At 38.7% G+C, this 22,139-nt stretch overlaps 1 protein-coding gene and 1 non-coding gene across 2 annotated transcripts; both read right to left on the reverse strand.

Annotated features, from left to right (window-relative positions):
• Positions 1–375: 375 nt before the first annotated feature.
• Positions 376–457, reverse strand: Trnas-aga (transfer RNA serine (anticodon AGA)). The gene has a single exon. It is a non-coding gene; the product is annotated as a tRNA-Ser (tRNA).
• A 1,299-nt stretch (positions 458–1,756) lies between these two features.
• On the reverse strand, positions 1,757–18,855 carry LOC128218519 (RNA polymerase II-associated protein 3-like). Its single transcript, XM_052926197.1, has 10 exons — positions 18,551–18,855; positions 13,954–14,088; positions 13,627–13,731; positions 13,217–13,344; positions 11,698–11,890; positions 11,363–11,488; positions 10,499–11,041; positions 9,557–9,654; positions 8,080–8,174; positions 1,757–2,125 (listed from the first exon to the last, which is right to left on the reverse strand). Exons 1-10 carry the CDS (start codon positions 18,713–18,715, stop codon positions 2,034–2,036), a joined length of 1,680 nt encoding a protein of 559 aa, XP_052782157.1. The 5' UTR covers positions 18,716–18,855; the 3' UTR covers positions 1,757–2,033.
• Positions 18,856–22,139: the final 3,284 nt, after the last annotated feature.

A 22,139-nucleotide genomic window follows, 5' to 3' on the forward strand; every position in this document is an offset into this window, starting at 1 on the left:
TTCTTTCTCCGATTTGTTTTAAATATTGCTCGAATAACCCTCTAAAAAGGAAAAACAACAGACCATGCTCACTTTCAATTGGCACATCAATGGAAACATTGGAGAATTTTCAGCAAATAACAAAATCTTATAGCTTCAACGATTCCCTGGCGTATTTTACTTTGTCATGTGCGATTCTCGAATTGTTTGACCCGACACAGAGAAAAACACAATCTAAACGTCGACAGAATGCCTGGAAGTCATTGATTATATAAACAATGCTCACACAGAAATAAATGATCAGTTTGGGAAGTTATGTTGCTTTGACAGAATGATACTCCGAAATATGTCGGAAAATAATCTGGTATTCTGATATATTTGCTTGCAAAAAGATAGCGTTGTCGGCAGGATTCGAACCTGCGCGGGAAGATCCCAATGGATTTCTAGTCCATCGCCTTAACCACTCGGCCACGACAACTCACACTATAGCGAGAATTTAAACAACATGAATTTATAAAATTAATAACTATTGCACAAGAATTCTCGATTCATTCAATAGCTTTAAGTAAAAAAATAATAATTTATAATCAGCTTTACCATTAAAAAGGTCACCTAGATGAAGCCAAGCCCGTGCCTAAATATTAACACGACCAAAGATTTATAACAACTATCTTAGTGTTTGGCACGAAACGTCTCGACTAGCCAGTGAGCAGGCACGAACCGCTGGACAACCCAACAGAATCAATTAAATGACTTAAAAGTTGCTAAAATCAAATTCTGAATTATGATAAGACAATGATCGTCAACACCCAACACTCAAATCACGTTAGTTTTGAGTAGTTGGAGTGCCTTGCAGCTCATAGTTTAAGATGAAAAACCGTCTTCAATTAACGTGACATTTGGTTAGAAGATTGAAATCTGTTGAAAACTCTAATGCAAATGGTCGGAGATCGAAAATTCGTTACATTCTAAAATTATTTCCTGATCGCGTGAAACAACTTGCCTTCTTGTGTCTGGGGAACCAATGCCAGCGCGTGCTATTGATACAGTGCGGTTAAACTAGTATTGTGAGCTCTCAATGCTTTCTGTATAAGAAATTACAAAACAATACCTACATGTATATGTAAATAAACATTTGGTTAAGTTTAACCGGGATTATATAAGTACCTCTAGCAAAAATATTTACAATGAATAAAAATAAACCAAGGGGGAAATCACAAGAGCTAGACGGCTAAACTCCCTTACTCAGGAACGTCTTTCACATTCAATAATTTCCATGCAGACAGATAAACGTAAATAATTAAAAACTGTCCTCATTTATCACAGAATGAGTGTTACTGGAAATGTAGACTTTGATTAAATGGTTTTATCGTTCAATGATCTTCACAAAAATAATAGTCATCAATCCTACCGAATGCCTGAACGCTAGAGGCATTGTTCACCAGTGCCTGATCGGTTTGTCATCTAGTGAAGATGGGATAGATTGCCATTGCGGGAACAATTGACAAACGTTTTCTATATAAGCGACATATTATTCTGTTTAAAGAAGTTCATTCCGACTAACTAACTTAATGACGTAAAAAGTAAATATGTGAAGGCATTTTATTTACAAGAATTTACTTTCGGTGTTCGCGAGGAGGTGGGAGGTGGGTGGGGGGCGTCCTATATACAATGATTTACGGTATGTATGTTATGTGGAGCATCCATACCAGTAATTAATCACCAAACATGTTTAAGCATTTTCCGGACACCATCAATTATGTAACAAACTCAAAGCTTCTTCATAAAACTTTATTATGCATGGTATTTCTGTAAGTGTTCAACGACAGCCAGTCAACACAATGTATCAACAAAAGAAACACAAAAATAACTACATGTTTTGATCTCATTTACGGAATCACATCGTCACCTCAGTACAATAACTCAACACCTGCTTCTATTTTAATATGCAGTGATTGGGTTACACTAGGTAAAATTATAACACTATGTGAACATACATGGTCATGATTCATGTACAATACTATAAAGTACAAAAACAAAACATTAGCACTCTTTTATCGAACATCGTATTTCGCTGCTAGGGCTGTGATATCTGTGTCTGTATGCTCCCCCCGGCCTCGTAGGTGAGCAAATATCTCCTGAACCTCTGTGAACATATAAAGACAAAACATCAGATCATCTGGCAATGAGCAATGGGAATTGATTTAATCCTAGGTTAAGGGTCCTGCTACACAAGTGCCTTATGTCAGTGACAACATGTGTACATAGTTTCGCGGTTTTGAGTTATGGGCTTAAGGCCGAGGTTCAAGTTTTCACACTGATGTCAACATCGACAAAGGTAATCGCAATATTGTCAAGTTTATTGGGGACCTTTCCACATGTGACAACATGGAGATTCAGAAAACAGCAAAACTATCTCAAACTCATTGTTGCTCAATTCAAAGCAAGTTCAAATTATAACAAGAGATGTTTGTCAAACATTATGCCCCCCCACCCCTGAGCGCCATGTTGTCAGGATTATATGGACAATTGAATGAAATATGCATAGACCAAAATGACAGCTGATTTGTCGCTGACATTGGATGCCGTTGAGGCAGTTTTAAGATTATGACCATTCAAAGTTTGAGGATAGAGTGTGTTATGACCATGACCTTTGACTCTATGACCTCAAAATCCATAGGAGTCATCAGCTGGTCACCAAAAATCTAAATGTTAAGTTTGAGGGCCATGGGTGCAGGCATTGACAAGTTATCACACAGACAAGCTTTTTTCGTTCAAGGTCACTGTAACCTTGACCTTTGACCCGATGACCCCTAAAATCATAAGGGGTCATCTACAGGTCAGACACAACTCCAAGTCAAGTTCTAGGGCCATGGGTGCAGGCATTGTCCAATTATCACTTGAAACATTTTCGCATTAAAGGTCACTGTGAACCTGACCTTTGACCCAATGACTCCTAAAATCAATAAGGGTCATCTCCTGGTCAGGCCCAACTTAACATGTCAAGGTTGATGATCATAAGATTCAGGCATTGTTGAGATATCACTGGGAGAAGATTTGTTAACTTTTTTGCGTCAAAGGTTACTGTGACCTTGACCTTGGCCTGATGACCCCCAAAGTCAAGAGGGGTCATCTACTGGTCAGGCCCAACCATCATGTCAAGTTTGATGACCATAGGTCCAGGAATTGTCGAGTTTGCTTTTAAGGTCACTGTGACCCTGACCTTTGACCCCTTAAATCAATAGGGGTCATCTACTGGTCAGGCCCAACCTCCAAGTCAAGTTTGAGGGCCATGGGTGCAGGCATTGTTGAGTTATCACTCGGGCAACCTTTTATCGTTCAAGGTCACTGTGACCTTGATCTTTGACCCGATGAGCCCCAAAAACAATAGGGGTCAGCTACTGGTCAGGCCCAACCTCAAGTCAAGAATGAGGGCCATGGGTGCAGGCATTGTCGAGTTATCACTGGGACAACCTTTTACCATTCAAGGTCACTGTGACCTTGACCTTTGGCCCCCAAAAACAATAGGGGTCATCTACTGGTGAAGCCCAACTTCCATATCAAGTTTGATGACCATAGGTCTAGGCATTGCTGAGTTATCACTCAGACAAGCTTCAAAATTATTTTACCATTAAAGGTTACTGTGACCTTGACCTTTGACCCAATGAGCCCTAAAATCAATAGGGGTCATCTACTGGTCAGGCCCAACCTTCATGTCAAGTTTGATGACCATACGTCCAGGAATTGTTGAGTTATTACTCGGACAAGCTTTGGTCTACCGACGGACCGACCGACCGACATACCAACATGCCTGTGCAAAGCAATATACCCCTCTTCTTCGAAGGGGGGCATAATTATAAGCTTGGCCCCAATTTCTCAATACATTATAAGTCCCTGGATTAAGTTAAGCTCACTATTTTTGTTTTTCTATCATTTGTGTAAAATCTACTTCTTTAGGTGTTTTTAGACGTCGACTAGGAATAATGTTTATGATAATCACAATAAACCATTCTTCATTATACAGAATCAAATTTGAGTATGCATTTTGGTAAACTGAAATAAGGTACTTACATTATAAGCCTAATGGCGTTTTTTTCTCCTTATACTACAGCAGAAATCAATAGTTTCTAATTGAGGTTTAAAACAAGAAAAAAGAAATACTTCTTCACTAGGGTATGGGAAAAATAATGTGAAAGCTCAATTTTAAGAATAAAACAAAAATAAAGTATTCATCACTTTAAAATTTGAAAACTGAAGAGAAAAAAATGGAATTTAATACTGTTTAGCAAAATTGATTTCCATTGAGAAGATGCATGTTGAGAGGAACTCTGTCTTAATTCAGGAAATTGCTTTCTAAGCTCTAAACATGATTGAATTGCAAAATCTTTATTTTAAACTTCAAGCAGAATTGTTGGCAGTATTGACATGGACAAATTATGCAGATGAAACTTTTGGCAATACCAACAAGAATATCTCATGAACAAGCCTCAATATTCTTGAAAACAATTCAAAGATGATAAGCAAATTAAAAGTTATAACATTTAAAGAAGGGTTTATACATACTAATACAGCCAGGCCTGTACATACCCATACACCTACCCATACAGGCAAGCCTGCATATACCCATACAGCCAAGCCTGTACATACCCATACAGCCAAGCATGTACATACCCATACAGCCAAGCCTGTACATACCCATACAGCCAAGCCTGTACATACCCATACAGCCAAGCCTGTACATACCCATACAGCCAAGCCTGTACATACCCATACAGCCAAGCCTGTACATACCCATACAGCCAGGCCTGCACATACCCATACAGCCAAGCCTGTACATACCCATACAGCCAAGCCTGTACATACCCATACAGCCAAGCCTGTACATACCCATACAGCCAAGCCTGTACATACCCATACAGCCAAGCCTGTACATACCCATACAGCCAAGCCTGCACATACCCATACAGCCAAGCCTGTACATACCCATACAGCCAACCCTGTACATACCCATACAGCCAGGCCTGCACATACCCATACAGCCAACCCTGTACATACCCATACAGCCAGGCCTGCACATACCCATACAGCCAACCCTGTACATACCCATACAGCCAAGCCTGTACATACCCATACAGCCAACCCTGTACATACCCATACAGCCAAGCCTGCACATACCCATACAGCCAACCCTGTACATACCCATACAGCCAAGCCTGTACATACCCATACAGCCAAGCCTGTACATACCCATACAGCCAAGCCTGTACATACCCATACAGCCAAGCCTGCACATACCCATACAGCCAAGCCTGTACATACCCATACAGCCAACCCTGTACATACCCATACAGCCAGGCCTGCACATACCCATACAGCCAACCCTGTACATACCCATACAGCCAAGCCTGTACATACCCATACAGCCAACCCTGTACATACCCATACAGCCAAGCCTGTACATACCCATACAGCCAACCCTGCACATACCCATACAACCAGGCCTGTACATACCCATACAGCCAAGCATGCACATACCCTTACAGCCAAGCCTGTACATACCCATACAACCAGGCCTGTACATACCCATACAACCAGGCCTGTACATACCCATACAACCAGGCCTGCACATACCCATACAACCAGGCCTGTACATACCCATACAGCCAGGCCTGCACATACCCATACAGCCAGGCCTGTACATACCCATACAGCCAAGCATGCACATACCCATACAACCAGGCCTGTACATACCCATACAGCCAGGCCTGCACATACCCATACAACCAGGCCTGTACATACCCATACAACCAGGCCCGCACATACCCATACAGCCAGGCCTGTACATACCCATACAACCAGGCCCGCACATACCCATACAGCCAGGCCTGTACATACCCATACAGCCAAGCCTGTACATACCCATACAGCCAAGCCTGCACATACCCATACAGCCAGGCCTGTACATACCCATACAGCCAAGCCTGTACACACCCATACAGCCAGGCCTGTACATACCCATACAGCCAAGCCTGTACACACCCATATAGCCAGGCCTGTACATACCAATACAGCCAAGCCTGTACATACCCATTCAACCAAGCCTGCACATACCCGTATAGCCAGGCCTGTACATACCCATATAGCCAGGCCTGTACATACCCATATAGCCAGGCCTGTACATACCCATATAGCCAGGCCTGTACATACCAATACAGCCAAGCCTGTACATACCCATACAGCCAAGCCTGTACATACCCATACAGCCAAGCATGCACATACCCATACAGCCAAGCCTGTACATACCCATACAGCCAAGCATGCACATACCCATACAGCCAAGCCTGTACATACCCATACAGCCAAGCATGCACATACCCATACAGCCAAGCCTGTACATACCCATACAGCCAAGCATGCACATACCCATACAGCCAAGCATGCACATACCCATACAGCCAAGCCTGTACATACCCATACAGCCAGGCCTGTACATACCCATACAGCCAGGCCTGTACATACCCATACAACCAGGCCTGTACATACCCATACAGCCAGGCCTGTACATACCCATACAGCCAGGCCTGTACATACCCATACAGCCAAGCATGTACATACCCATACAGCCAAGCATGTACATACCCATACAGCCAAGCATGTACATACCCATACAGCCAAGCCTGTACATACCCATACAGCCAAGCCTGTACATACCCATACAGCCAGGCCTGTACATACCCATACAGCCAAGCCTGTACATACCCATACAGCCAGGCCTGTACATACCCATACAGCCAGGCCTGTACATACCCATACAGCCAGGCCTGTACATACCCATACAACCAGGCCTGTACATACCCATACAGCCAAGCCTGTACATACCCATACAGCCAGGCCTGTACATACCCATACAGCCAGGCCTGTACATACCCATACAGCCAAGCCTGTACATACCCATACAACCAGGCCTGTACATACCCATACAGCCAAGCCTGCACATACCCATACAGCCAGGCCTGTACATACCCATACAGCCAAGCCTGCACATACCCATACAGCCAGGCCTGCACATACCCATACAGCCAAGCCTGTACATACCCATACAGCCAGGCCTGCACATACCCATACAGCCAAGCATGTACACACCCGTACAGCCAGGCCTGCACATACCCATACAGCCAAGCCTGTACACACCCGTACAGCCAAGCCTGTACATACCCATACAGCCAAGCCTGTACACACCCGTACAGCCAAGCCTGTACATACCCATACAGCCAAGCCTGTACACACCCATACAGCCAAGCCTGTACATACCCATACAGCCAAGCCTGTACATACCCATATAGCCAGGCCTGTACATACCAATACAGCCAAGCCTGTACATACCCATTCAACCAAGCCTGCACATACCCGTATAGCCAGGCCTGTACATACCCATATAGCCAGGCCTGTACATACCCATATAGCCAGGCCTGTACATACCCATATAGCCAGGCCTGTACATACCAATACAGCCAAGCCTGTACATACCCATATAGCCAGGCCTGTACATACCAATACAGCCAAGCCTGTACATACCCATACAGCCAAGCCTGCACATACCCATACAGCCAAGCCTGTACATACCCATACAGCCAAGCCTGTACATACCCATACAGCCAAGCCTGTACATACCCATACAGCCAAGCCTGTACATACCCATACAGCCAAGCCTGCACATACCCATTCAGCCAAGCATGCACATACCCTTACAGCCAAGCCTGTACATACCCATACAACCAGGCCTGTACATACCCATACAGCCAAGCCTGTACATACCCATACAGCCAAGCATGCACATACCCATACAGCCAAGCATGCACATACCCATACAGCCAAGCATGCACATACCCATACAGCCAAGCCTGTACATACCCATACAGCCAAGCCTGCACATACCCATTCAGCCAACCTGCACCTACCCATACAGCCAAGCCTGCACACACCCATACAGCCAATCTGTACACACCTATACAGCCAAGCCTGTACATACCCATACAGCCAAGCCATTTAATACCCATACAGCCAAACTATTACATATCCATACAGCCAACCTGTACATACCCTGTTTTTCTTTGCTGGACATGAAGAGGACAACCATGGAGAATCTCCGCACGGACGTTAGACACTGCAGGCACGGGAAACAGTCTACTCCATCCCTGCAGATGGGCAGATAGGGTGTAAGTATAATATTAAAAGTTTAAAAGTGATGATTTTAACTTTGATGGCGCTACTTCATTTATTTTTATTTAGAACCGTTTTCTCTTTCAAGCCTCAATACCATTACAGGATTCATAAATAGATCAGCAACAGAAACGATTCCGATTCCAAGCTTCATAATGACATGTACAATGTACATTAGATTCAACATTTTACTGATATGAGTTACTTAGAGAAAGTATTAGAAAATAAATGAAAAGATATATTAATTGATATGAAATCAATGAAATGACGATATAAAATGTCTTCATAAACTATGGCATCTAGAGGTTGCCGATAGATCAAACTAAAAAAAACTTCTTTTTTTTATTCTCAATGCAGTATCAATGCAATAATCTAACAAATGAGTGTTTTTGACATCTGTTTAAGTTAGATTAAAGCTGATGTTTGATGAAGTTTGATGAGGATGTTTTACTTGATTCAAATGTTATCAAACCTGAATGAAATATATCAAGCCTGATCTCCCTCCATGTCACAAAAACAGTTTGGGGTTTAAGTGAAAGCTTAGAAACAAGATGTTTATACTTTATCAGGAAATCTTTGGACATACAATTTCTTAATGCAGTTTGATTGAATACAAATCAATATTCAATTTCCTTGAAATGTAATTTTGAATTTTCCTTGATAAAGCCCAACCATATAATTTTTTTGCTGAAGAATCTGAATTTCAAATGAAATTGTCTAATTGTCTAACACTCGCAAGATCACAAAATACATATTCATGAAGCATATTGAATAAGAGAAATAACGTTGGTTCCAAACACAGCACAATTTACTCTATATGGTCACTAAATGAAATGGGAGGTATGGGCAAGCAATTCATTTACTTCCCTGAACTATGAGACAATAGTAATGATTAGTAAAAAGAAACTGAACTATTGGGAATCAGGTCACAATTCTATCAGAATTCCTTCAAATGATTCGAGTACCTAGGAGTACTGCATAACACTACTCCACTCACTACTGCACTGTTAAAACCTTTTCTTAGATAACTCTTGTTAGCCCCAGTGAAATGTGACATTAATCACAAGGTCGAAACAGCCTTGAAGTTTCATGTGTGAAGGTACGATACTTTTGATATTACATATAACGCAACGTTTTTGGACAGAGACACAACAAGAGGTCATGTGACGCAACTTAAAACTTCTATATAGTTGCCAGAAATATCTATCTGGGTGTATAAAAGAATCACAGTGACATACCCACATAGGTCGCATTGTAATGCAAACATAAACAGAAGGTCAGTGGGTCAATTTCATACAGCATGTTTCCCATTCTATAATGACAGGTGTTTGAAGATCAGGAAATGAGAGGGAGGTACCTGACGTAGCAAGTGTGGATGACCTTGACTATGGTGGAGAGAACGTCTGCCTCAAAGAACGTACCAAACAACTTCTGGTACTGCATCGCTGGTATGTTCTGAAACACACACTTGGTCATTAATGTGTATTTAACTCTCACGAGACACAACATTTCCAATATTAAACCTTCATGACACTGTGGCTAGTTGTTACATTCCATAACCTACAAATGGCCAAATTACTGTTGCAAATGATAATAATAAAAAATGCAAGTGATTTTGTTGAATTGTGTTCTACAACTGAAAAGATCTAGAAAAATTTGAAGTGTATCGCTCCAAATAGGTTAAGTGTGGTAAAAACATGAAAACAGTACATGGATCAGCAATTTCTGATATCGGTCCGGACATAGACTGCTGCCTATAAATGGAAATTTTAATAATCTATTGAACAGTAAACAGCCTTAGTTCTAAGCAAATTCTAACAACAAAAGCATAAATTCATAAATTGTTTCCCTCCAATACATTAAAAGCCTAAATTACCTGGTTTCTAAACAAGATTTATTCTTCAATTTGATGGTTTTAAAGATAAGCCTTTCAAACTTCACACACAATTTTTATTAAGACCCTAAGATACTTCACTTGTAAATGATAAAATATATATGCTCTAAATATACTTTCTAAGCTATAGGGCTTGAGGTTCACATATTAAAACACAATAACTGATATTTCAAAAAAATAATCTTATCTCACATACTGGTATTAGTCTAGTCATTCTGCATATTAAGACATGATTATGACATGGCTCCATAAAAAAGTTCTGTGAATTAATTCCCCAAATATTGTATTTTCCCTCTACTAAATATGATGATACTGTTTTAAGTTTAAACATATTGCCAAGATCTATTAAAACATGACCCATCTGTACCTGGTTTTATTTAACAATATCATACTGTGCTTTATTACCTTGAAATACTGATAGAAGGCTTCTATGTCATGTTTGAGCTGGCGGAAATCAGCCTGGAATTGAACTGAAGTGGTTGGTACGGATTGGGGAAGTTTCCTCGGAGATGACACCGTTGAGCTTCCACTTGGCTTTGTTCTCACTGTTCTTGTTTGACTATCACTTTTGATTTGAGATAACTGTTTATCAGCAGCAATTGTGCAAGTATCACCAGAATTCTCACCTACTACAGTCACAGACACACCAGTTTTGGAACCATTCTTGCCAACACTGTCTGAGTCAATATTATTCGCATTGAGATTCTGTCTCCCAATATCAGCAGGGGAGGCAATATCAGCAGGGGAAGTAATACAGCCAGGGGAGGTAAATCCAACAGTGCCATTTGTGTCTCCATGGGTGGTAAATCTCTGGAATTCCTCAGCCTCCTTTTCCATGATGTCCCTCTTGACCTGACTCTGTGTGGCCAGGGTGTTGGCCATGGCCACAGACTGGGACCTGTCCTCCTCCCCACCAACCTCCTCTATCTCTATACGCACCAGGGGTTTCTGGAGGGATATCATAGACAGTGTATGTATATACATTTTCGGATGATATAAGAAGAATATGTGTATTGCTTTTTTGTAATTGTTTTCAATAAGTGGTTTGTTGATAAGCTTATTGTAAAAATTCATTTATTGGCCAAGTTCTAAATTTCATGTTACCGTCTCAAAAGTACAAATGATGAAAATTCTCTCAATTTAGCATTGCATATGCAAATTTAGCTATTTAAAGTAAGAAAATTGATACCATTCTCTCACTGTCATAATGTGCATCACACTGCATGAAGTGTGGCAGTTATTACCAGTCTATTTTTCATTTCTACTGACCTTTGACCTCTGTCCAGGAGGCTTAGTGATGGCCCGAACAATCCCTGATGGGACTGGTTTACTGGTCTGGACCTCCCCAGCCACAGGTTCATCAGCATGGCTCACCATCTTCTGCTTGGCTAGCTCCTAGAACAAGAGCACAACAGGTTGTCAGGTACACTACTTATTTTGTAAGCTAATGCTATGCAACAGATTTACTACATAGGCAAACTCTAATAGACTTTAACAAACGTTCGTCATCGGTGATAGCTCTGTAGGTAACCATTCTGAGCTTAAACAGTTGTCCTTATACAATGTTTCATAATGATATCACACAAAAAGGCAAGGAGTTTAACCTTTTCAATGAGTTCAAGGTCAGACTTAGCCTTCTTGTTGTTGGGTTCAAGCTGGAGGACCCTCTCGTAGTCGGCCTTGGCGTCAATGTACTTGTGTAGCCCTAGCCTGGCTGTGCCCCGCCTCAGATACGCCTTTGTGTACAGGGGGTCCAACGTCAAGGCTATTGAACAGTCAAGCTCTGCAGCAGCAAACCTGAATAATTTGTGGAAAATTTTGTTCTGTTTTGATAGTATTGCTTTCACTACCTTTTTGAATACACAATATGTCCATAATAAATTTTGGTATACATGTAAAAGTAGCATTATGGTTTAGTTTTAAAAAACTTCCTTCCATTACATTGAATTGTCAATGAAATGCATCCAGTAAAACTGACAACATTAAAATGAACAAGTCTCTGTGAAAACCTGTAATATTAACTACAAAAGCAAATTCGACGATTCTCCATCTCTTATTACTGAGGGCTATTCAATGATTTTTCACCGCTGTCTACTGAGGGCTTTCCAATGATTTTTCACCGCTGTCTACTGAGGGCTTTTCAATGATTTTTCACTGCTGTCTACTGAGGGCTTTTCAATGATTTTTCACCGCTGTCTACTGAGGGCTTTTCAATGATTTTTCACCGCTGTCTACTGAGGGCTTTCCAATGATTTTTCACCGCTGTCTACTGAGGGCTTTCCAATGATTTTTCACCGCTGTCTACTGAGGGCTTTTCAATGATTTTTCACCGCTGTCTACTGAGGGCTTTCCAATGATTTTTCACCCCTTTCTACTGAGGGCTATTCATTGACTCCCAATCTATTATTACTGAGGGATGTTCAACGATTATTCATCTCTTTCTACCTAGGGCTATTCATTGATAATCTTTTATTATTGAGGGCTATTCATCGATTCCCAATCTTTTATTACTGAGGGCTATTCATCGATTCCCAATCTTTTATTACTGACAGCCATTCATCGATTCCCTATCTTTTATTACTGAGCGCTATTCAACAATTCCTCATCTCTTATTACTGAGGGCTATTTATCGATTCCCCATCTCTTATTAACTAGAGCTATTCATCAATTCCCCATCTCTTATGACTGATGGCTATTTATTGATTCCCCATCTCTTAAAACTGAGGGCTATTAATAGATACCCCATCTCTTATTACTGAAAGCTATTCTTATTAAACATACAATGTAGAACTCAGCCCTGAATGGCAAATACAGAAAGTTTATAGCAGGAGGTTCCAATATATTTTTGGTACAAGATTAAACATACATCTCAATGGGGGCTTCCAAATTGATATCGTGGTGGGTTGCATGTTTAAAGGAATATCCCAGAAAGTTTTGTTACAAAATTAAGAAAATTGCTGTTATAAACATGCCAAAAACAATGTCTTTGAGTTATTCTAAACACTTAATATAAATATGTTATGTAATGTCATTATTACAGGTGTTCTTAGATACCGGCTCCAATAAATATTCATATGTTCCATGTTTCATTTAAACAATCAAGTCATTCCAACAAATCCCTACTTGTCTTGCTTGAGCATTGCCATGGCCCTGTTAGCTGGCAGCAAGGGATTTGTGGGGTCAAGGTCAGCCCCTCGTGTGTAGCACTCAATGGCTGCATCAAACTGACCCTTCTTGAAGTGCTCATTGCCCTGTAGGGACACAGTGCAATTACTTGATAATGAGATGTTGGATAAGTTTCATGAAGAAATAAAACAGAAAATGTCATTAATAAACTTATTATGCATTTTTTACAACTTAAATAAAAGTGCTGTTAACAAAATTGACCGGAAATGTGAAAAAGAAAAAAATAATACGAACATGACTTCCATTCCAGCTTTTACCAATGATATTCATTTACTAAAATCAACACAAAAAAGCAAAATTATTCACTTTTCATAAAGTGAATTGTCTTTTGTGACAACAACACCAACCTTATCTTTCTCCAGCACTGCGGCTTGTTTCTTCCTCTCAGTTTCCCATTCCTCGTCAGTCTCATAGCTCTCCTCAGATGAGGACACACTCTCACATGCCTTGTCCTGCAATAGTAAAGTTTAATAAATCTATCCATTACACTTTGAAGCACCACAAGCAAATGCCAGTGCGTCTTAAGTTGTACTGTTTTCTCCATTCAATTGTTCTTACTTAAAAAACACACAGAAATGCCATTAGACTCTTTTATATTATTGTCTACCCAGTATTACTTTTAAAAGTACCCATAATGCTATAGCAATACTATGAGTGAGCAAAGGAGAACCAACCACATCAAACTTGTCCCACGATCTGTAGTCATAGCCACTGATTCTTTTCCCTCCTGCCGCTACATCATCTTTTTTCTTCTTCACTTTCTTCTTTAACTTCTTCTTATCAAGACTGTTCCTCACAGGAGGTAGTGCCTGCAACAAACATGTGATCCATATATATATATGAGCAGCATCCAATTATTCTGAGCCTTGTGGTCAAAATTGACATGAAGGACAAATATTTGACAAAATACGAAGCATTTTGGTAATATAATACAGTATTGTTCATTTTTACCAGCTATGAAGGATGATAAACTATCCCAACTTTTCCCAAAACCTTTGAATGCAATGTAATTAATATTTTCCATTCTTGATAGGATGTGATTTTTTAAGCAATTGAAAATCGACTGATTAAGCAGATTTCAAATTAAAAACCTTTCAATCAAGTGCCTTTTATACTGTGAAATAAACCAATCAACCACACACTGTGTAGAGCTCTACTGATAGAAGATACATACAAGGATCAACATTTTCATATTTCCTGATCCTGAACTTAAGAACTTGAGTAGTGTGGTTCACATGCATTCATACAAGTTCATAAAATTAAATGTACAAGAGTTTGAGGTCCAAGTGGCTTCTAGAAAGGAGGAATGAAGCTATACGGTTGGCACTTTGCAGTCATTTTTCTGTCATTCGCCCTCGAGGAAGTATAAAGGAGGCGCTGCGGTCAGCGTTGTGCAGTCATCTTTCTGTCTTCCGTCACAGCTGAATAACAGTTTGACTTCAAAGTTACTTTTTTGGCAAATCTCCTACCCAGTTTTATTGGAATTTTCCCTTTACAACAACACAATTTATATCTACATGTTTAAGTCGAACAGGCAAACTGACTGGGTCAGGCCATAATTCCATAATATTACCTTATGCAGACTGACAATGCCCACTTTAATATCCCCCGGTGAATGAAGATTCAATTTTAGATATTGAATTCAATTCCACTGTTGTTCTAGTACACCATAGTTAACGATATTATAGCGGGTGCTAGTTTGGTTATTGTATTACCGAACATGGCCAATATTTCTAGGAATGATAATGTTTCAGCTATCTTAACTGAAGTATAAGATCCTCCTAAATGCAAGATCAACAGAAAAAGATTTCCTTTTGACGTCTCTTGTGGTTTTAAAACTTGAAAACTCATGAAAGCTTCATATTGGATCAATGTAGAGGCACATATAAGTGTATCCTTTTGAATAAATGATAAATAATCCAATTCGACGACAGCTATTCTTCTTTAATAGCAAAAAATAATTGTATAAACAAGAGCTGTCACAGAGACAGCGCGCTCGACTATTCCGCCGCTTTTCAATGTAAGGATTGAAAAGTTTTGGTGAAACATGCATGGCTCACTGTTAGATTAGATTTCAATGCAACACATGGTGTGTTGAGATATTAACATAAATGTGGTTCCATGCAAAATTTTAACGAGAATTTGTTAGTCTAATAATAAAGGGCCATTGTTTGCAAAATACAGTTATCTAACTTGGTTATTCAATTAAGTTGGGTGGTTGAATACCATTGTATAAAGTCTCAATGCAATACATCAAATAGTTGCTGAGATATTATCCTATGTGTGCTAAAATGCAAGACGTTAACCAGAATTTCTAAGGGGCAAAAATTATATATTATAAAAAAGATAGAGTTATCTTACTTTATTAATTAGAAGGTTAAATAGATGGGAGCCTGTGTGTAAAGTTTCAATGCAATACATGATGTATTCGCTGAGGTATTGACTTAAAAGTGGTTACATGCAAAACCTTAACCAGAATTTCTAAGTCGAATAAAAATGGCCCATAATTTGCATTATATTCAAAAAAGTGTTATCTGGGAATACATATCTAATGTTTCAATGCAATACATGATATATTTGCTGAGATATTGACGTAAATGTGGTTACATGCAAAACCTTAACCAGAATTTCTAAGTCGAATATTAAAGGGCAATTATTTTGCATTAAATGCAAACTAGAGTTATCTTACTTGGTTAATTAAGTAGGTTGGATGGTTGACTACCATTGTATAAAGTCTCAATGCAATACCTCAAGTAGTTGCTGAGATATTAACCTATGTGTGCTTACACACAAAACCTAAACCAGAATTTCTAAGTCAAATAATAAAGGGCAATTATTTGCATAAATGCAAACTAGAGTTATCTAACTTGGTTAATTTAGTAGGTGGGTGGTTGAGTACCATTTATCAAGTATCAATGCAATACCTCAAGTAGTTTATGAGATATTAACCTATGTGTGCTTACACGCAAAACCTTAACCAGAATTTCTAAGTCAAATAATAGAGGCCTATTATTTGCATTATATTCAAATAATTGTCTAACTTAATTAATTTAGTATGTAAGATAGTTGGGGAATACACATACAAAGTTTCAATGCAATAACTGATGTATTTACTGAGATAATGACTTAAAGGTGCTTACATGCAAAACCTTAACCAAGGTGTGACGCCAACGCCGACGCCAGGGTGAGTAGTATAGCTCTCCTTATTCTTCGAATAGTCAAGCTAAAGAACTGAAAATATTATATTTTATACATTTCATGTTTAAAACAGTGAAATAATAAATCAAAGCAATTTTTAAGTAATATCCTCACCGAAGCCCTAGAGGTTTTTCAAATTAAATTTGGACTTTTCCTAATAATGTTCAACTTCAAATGCTTTACTTTTAATATTCTACTATGGTAAGATTTTTGAAAAGGCTCCAATATTTCAAATTTATAAAAAAAAATGGGAAAAGCTTGTCAAAATTATTTACTAAAGGAACATCTCATATGTTGTTACTATTTTAAGCAATAGTGATAACTTCCGCCATGGGAAAAGTCTTTTACAAGTTTACATTATAGGGCTAAGTTTCCACATGCTGTTTGCACAGTAATTCCCCATAACCAAGGTTATGAGAAGAAAACAATGTGCATGAGTAAGTTTCTAAGAATGATATTTCTACGATATATTTTTATATGATCCTTTACATACATGGCAATATTATTTAATTCTTAATGTAGTTGCCGTGTACATCATCTGATGGAGTCATTGGTACCAGTCCGGCAATGTTACTGATCGTCTGAAGTATATTGGTTGTGGTGAGCTCGTCCTCCCTGTACCAGTCACAGGCGTCTAGGAGGTGTCCATGGAATGTAGCATATACTTCTTCCATTGGATGTGGGTTAGTAGATGCTGGATGACCAGGACTCGCCATTAAATTAGCACTTCAAATGGATTTCAAGGTCAGCGATGTTTGCAGCAGACTCAAAGACGCATCCCTAACAGCTTCCTTCACCTTTGTAGCTATCTTTTCGCAGCACCTTGGAAGGCCAGATGATGCAATGTGTGGAGTTAACATACATCGAACAACTGGCCAACACACATGCTGCCACCCTCTTCGACCTCAAATGTCACCAGTCATGGTGACAAAAACAAGATCGGACATTGCTTTTTAAGCAATCTGACTTATCGACATCCATCATTTTGATTGCAAACTGACACAAACATACAAACACAAACCAAATACACACTGATGTCTCATATAGCATTTTCACATTAACGCCCACACACATGATGTCACTTGTATCCAAATGTGAACTTTCTGACTAACACCCTGCAATTTTGAAATCCTGGCTGGAACACTGGATAATTATTTGGTTCATCTTAAATGTGTGAATACCATCAGGATCATTTTAGGCGCTCATAACAGTAGTAGAATTAGTTGAATAGACCTGTGGAATTGCAAAATTTTACCGATAGTGTGTATATTTTTAATCGGATTCCTGCTACAATTTGGATATAACCGGTAAGATGGTTGTGTCATTTCGATGTAAAAATGATTATTCTTTGTGTCAAACGCAGTGATATGCTTAGGATTGGTATATTAGCTATAAAATTAATGTCTGAACTGGACGATTACCATTTTCATGACGAAGTGTGTTTGTGAAAGTTTCTTCTCTTGTCAAAATTTTATACAACCCTTGTGGTTTTTTAGATTTTATCAAATGTTGAAATATCGTCTGAAAATCATGATTAATAGTTGTATTGTGTCCCATGACGTGATAATGCACCAGTCAATTGTAACAATGGTCCTTTGACTTTCGGTCCAGCCAACCCCTGGTAAAATCCCACTCTCTGGGTACAAACTGATGGTAAAATCCCCGCAAAATGCCCCCGCATCCAAGGACCCTAGGTAAGGTCCATTCCCCGCTATATTTTGCACAAAGACAAAACCACTACATCCGCAGTAAGGTAAAAACATGGCCTATTTCCCCAGCTATCCTTGGTGTATCCCCAGACCTGGGGCGTGTGTGTGAGTGGGGGGGGGGAGTACAATTGACTGGTGCATAAGCAGCCCATAAGTGTTGTATTTTTTCATTTTAGGATCAAGACTTGATTTTACCCAGCTGAGGCCATAGGCAACTATTTAAACTAAGCCTGAGGCAGCTGTTGGGATCTGCATCATACTTTTAAGTCTCTGCATGTGTATAGAACTAATGTGACAAACCAACCTGTGGAAACCAACCTGTACAACATTAAACCCATAGATTAACTCTGAATTAATTACTTACACTGTCCTGAGTGTTTTTCTTCTCTTTCAGTTTTTCTTCCTTTATTTTAATTTCTGATTCCCAGCTGTCTAAGTCTTGCATGAAACTTTGAAGGTCTTGATTATTTTGTTTCATTTGATACTGGAGATTAAGCATTTTCTCCTCGCTTGCCGAAATTTTAGACATTTTACTTCTGAGGAATATCCACGACTCATAAAATATTTAATACAAAACTATAAATTTACAATAAAATCAATGATAAATATAACAACACTGAAAATTCAGAATTTTCTCGTCGTTTCGATGGGCGCAGACATGTTGGTTATAAAAATCGTGCCCGAATGTTTCAAATATTAGTTATTACGTCTATATAACAACCGGTTTTACAGATCCTTGAACTGAACATATCAATGGTCAGAAAATAAAGGCACCCTTTCATATGTCCCGATCAGGAAGTTTTGGTCAATTTCGATTTCTTGTCCGAAAATGAAACGAAACACACAATTTCATAAAAGAATCATACATGAGAGTTAGGACTTGAGACCTACCTTTCAAGGTTTCTATGGCACGTGTACAACCCGGCATTGCTTTAGATTGTCCGTAAACTAAATAAAGTCACCGTGATATGAAAATTGGCGCTTTTTCTCAATAAATTGACACTATAGATATACGGATACTATCTATTAGTGCATAATAACATATCATAAGATACGAAACGCCACATATTCAATGATCATGGGCTGGGATTAATTAACACTGGTCCCAAATATGGTATATATCACACTTTTCACGTGCAACAACCTCCCATTTCACCTTAATTTAGATATTATTTAAGAATGACAATACACTGTGTGACAAGGCTTTCCTGCCCACCAATGAGCGTACACAATGATTCAATTGTATGTAAAGCTTGAGTCTGGTTTGTCCAAATCTACATCTACAGGTTATACTCATCCCAGTCACACTTGATTATTATGCGATGGGTGGTCACTGGTCAGAGAAAGAGGAAATGAAGTAAGATTGGAAAAAAGATTGACAGTTAAAAGAAAGAAAATAAAAAATGTCTTTTCCAGCTGTGTCATCGCCCTTCTCCCCCAGGCCTCTTCCGTTACGGTAGTCAAGGCCGGCACAGCCTCATGGATCATCGGTAGTTTACTTACAGCCGGGGCATACACTATAAAAAAAATATAGAGACCGCCGGGACACGGTACAGCTCCCGCGTCAAGTCGGAGGCCTCTGCAATGGGCACAGGCAAGTTGTTCCATATGTTACGCATACTGTCCTAGGGAACTAGGATTTTTTTGTATAATAAAGCTGTAGATGTCGACCTATACCTCAATTAGTGTGGAGCTATGGTTTGGACTTGCATGGTGTAAAGAATCGGGCATCTACCGGCTTCAAATTCTAATCAATGTCTTAGCCTTGTTTGATGCCCTTTTCTTAATTTTGCAATATCATATTATTAAAGGGACTGTGTCACAGATTTTTTCTGTAACGAATCTCAGGACAATTATTTAATGGAATGTGTTACGCTTTGATATCATTATTGTAAAAAAGTACCAAAATGTAAAAAAAAATGTGTCGGAGACCGGGTTCGAACCCGCGTCGCCAAAATTGATGTCCAACGTCTTACTCACTGAGCTACAAAGGCTTATTCTAATCTAGTGACATAATTAAGCTATACACCTACCTCGGTAATATCACGTGATAACACCGACTAGCCAATCATGCATAAGGAATAAATTCTACCTGGTAGACATACCCAGTAATCTTTTTTAATGGAAATAACTGCTAAACTTAAATAAATTGTAAACTATGTGGTACTTCAGTTAGTAAGTTTCAATGCATTGTACACATCGATGCCAAGTTTATGTCAGTTTTCGACAAAAAAATCTCGCTGTTTTATCATACGTGAGCCAGCCCCTTTAAAGTTAACATACGTTTTAGTCATCGATAAACTTTTTGAATTTTGCAACGCAATTTTCAAATTATACATCTTGAAGCCTCTGTTTCAATTCAAATATAAAGGGATCAACATCTCTAGCACGCTGAAAGAACCAGGCAAGCATCTTAAAATATCTAAATATAATATCTCACTAACATTTTAGACCTTAATTTACAGTAACCCGTCTGAATTTGTAAACATTATTTTTTATGAACGTTTTAAGTATTTGATGTCATGAAACATGTTGTTGTTTTTTTATTTTATATTACACATATAACTCTTTTGGTGAGTAACGGTGTTCTGCCAAGTTCTGTTTTCGGCATTAAGTTTCTAACGTCTAGAAATTCTTAACAAAACTTCAAATGAACTCTTAATGCCATCATGTAATTATGTGTTTATGCAAACTATGTATCTAATGTAAGTCACTGGCGGTATAACGAGCATTCATCGTATCACGGATCCCAGTTCTGGTGCTAATTAACAACAACAGGTTGTAAAATAGAAAGAAATTGCCAAAAGTAAATGACTATGGTCTTGTTTATTTCCCTCGTGGCTATTTATCGTGCTGGTAAAACTCAATAAGGAAGAGTCCACATCATGCGGCGTTGAAGCACGCACGACAAGTAACGGTAGTTTGAAACTCTGAAAACTCGGTGCTTTTCATCGAAGACGGATATTTCAGTGAAAAAAAATGAAACTCAAAGATCTTAAATACATGTATATCACATATGTATTTTGTGTTGGTGAGTTATTCAAATTACATGTAAACTATGTAGGAATATGCATGAAAAGGAATCGTTTATAGATTTTATTTTTGCATTTTTTTGTCGCTTGGGTTCCAGCAGGGACCGGTAAGGTTAATAGGTTCCTGGTTCCAGACTGGTCTTACAGCATTTGTGAGTCTTATGAAAAAAATCAGGTTAAAGTTTAAAATTGGTAATACCTTTTGGCTTGTAAACGTAATTTCACCAAAATGTCACTCACCATTTAAAATGCAATATGTCGATGATATGTGAAAAACACATTAACATGCATTGATCTATTTTTCATAATATTTACTATTATAGATGATCACAACTGTAATGGTATTGTTTAGATCAATGATTTCCATACTGTCCTTATTGAGTAAGAACAGTTTGTGTATGTGATAGCGTACATGCATTTTGCTAAATGGTGTGTCTTTTACAAGTAATCGAAACTGTTCTAACTTTTTAAGCATTTTGGATTTGTAAAAGAAATGAATCACGTGTCGGTGATATCATGATTTCATTGGTTAATTTTGTATTTAGATTAGTGTGGAAGTTATGATAGCGGGAGATTTTGATTTAAAATATGATGGAATGAAAAATAACTCTGACTTACTGACTGTTTTATGTCCAATTTCTACATGACAGAATTTGGAAAGACGAGACCAGTGATAAATTTCTCTATTTGGCCCCAAAACACACTTAGAACAGTTTGGAATTCAAGCGACATTTTGTTTTAAACTTTGTTATAATATATTTCTTTAACATACTTTTAATAGCAACTGGAAGATACTCACTTCCACAGAATTTGTAATGTTTATCATAAGCTCATACAATTTTAAACAGCGTTTCCAACGGTTATCGGCAATATCGAATATTTCATATTGCATTTTTCAACTTCTGTTCTGAACCTCATTTA

The sequence above is a fragment of the Mya arenaria genome, chromosome 14 (assembly GCF_026914265.1).
Source record: "Mya arenaria isolate MELC-2E11 chromosome 14, ASM2691426v1".
In the NCBI taxonomy this organism is placed as follows: domain Eukaryota; kingdom Metazoa; phylum Mollusca; class Bivalvia; order Myida; family Myidae; genus Mya; species Mya arenaria.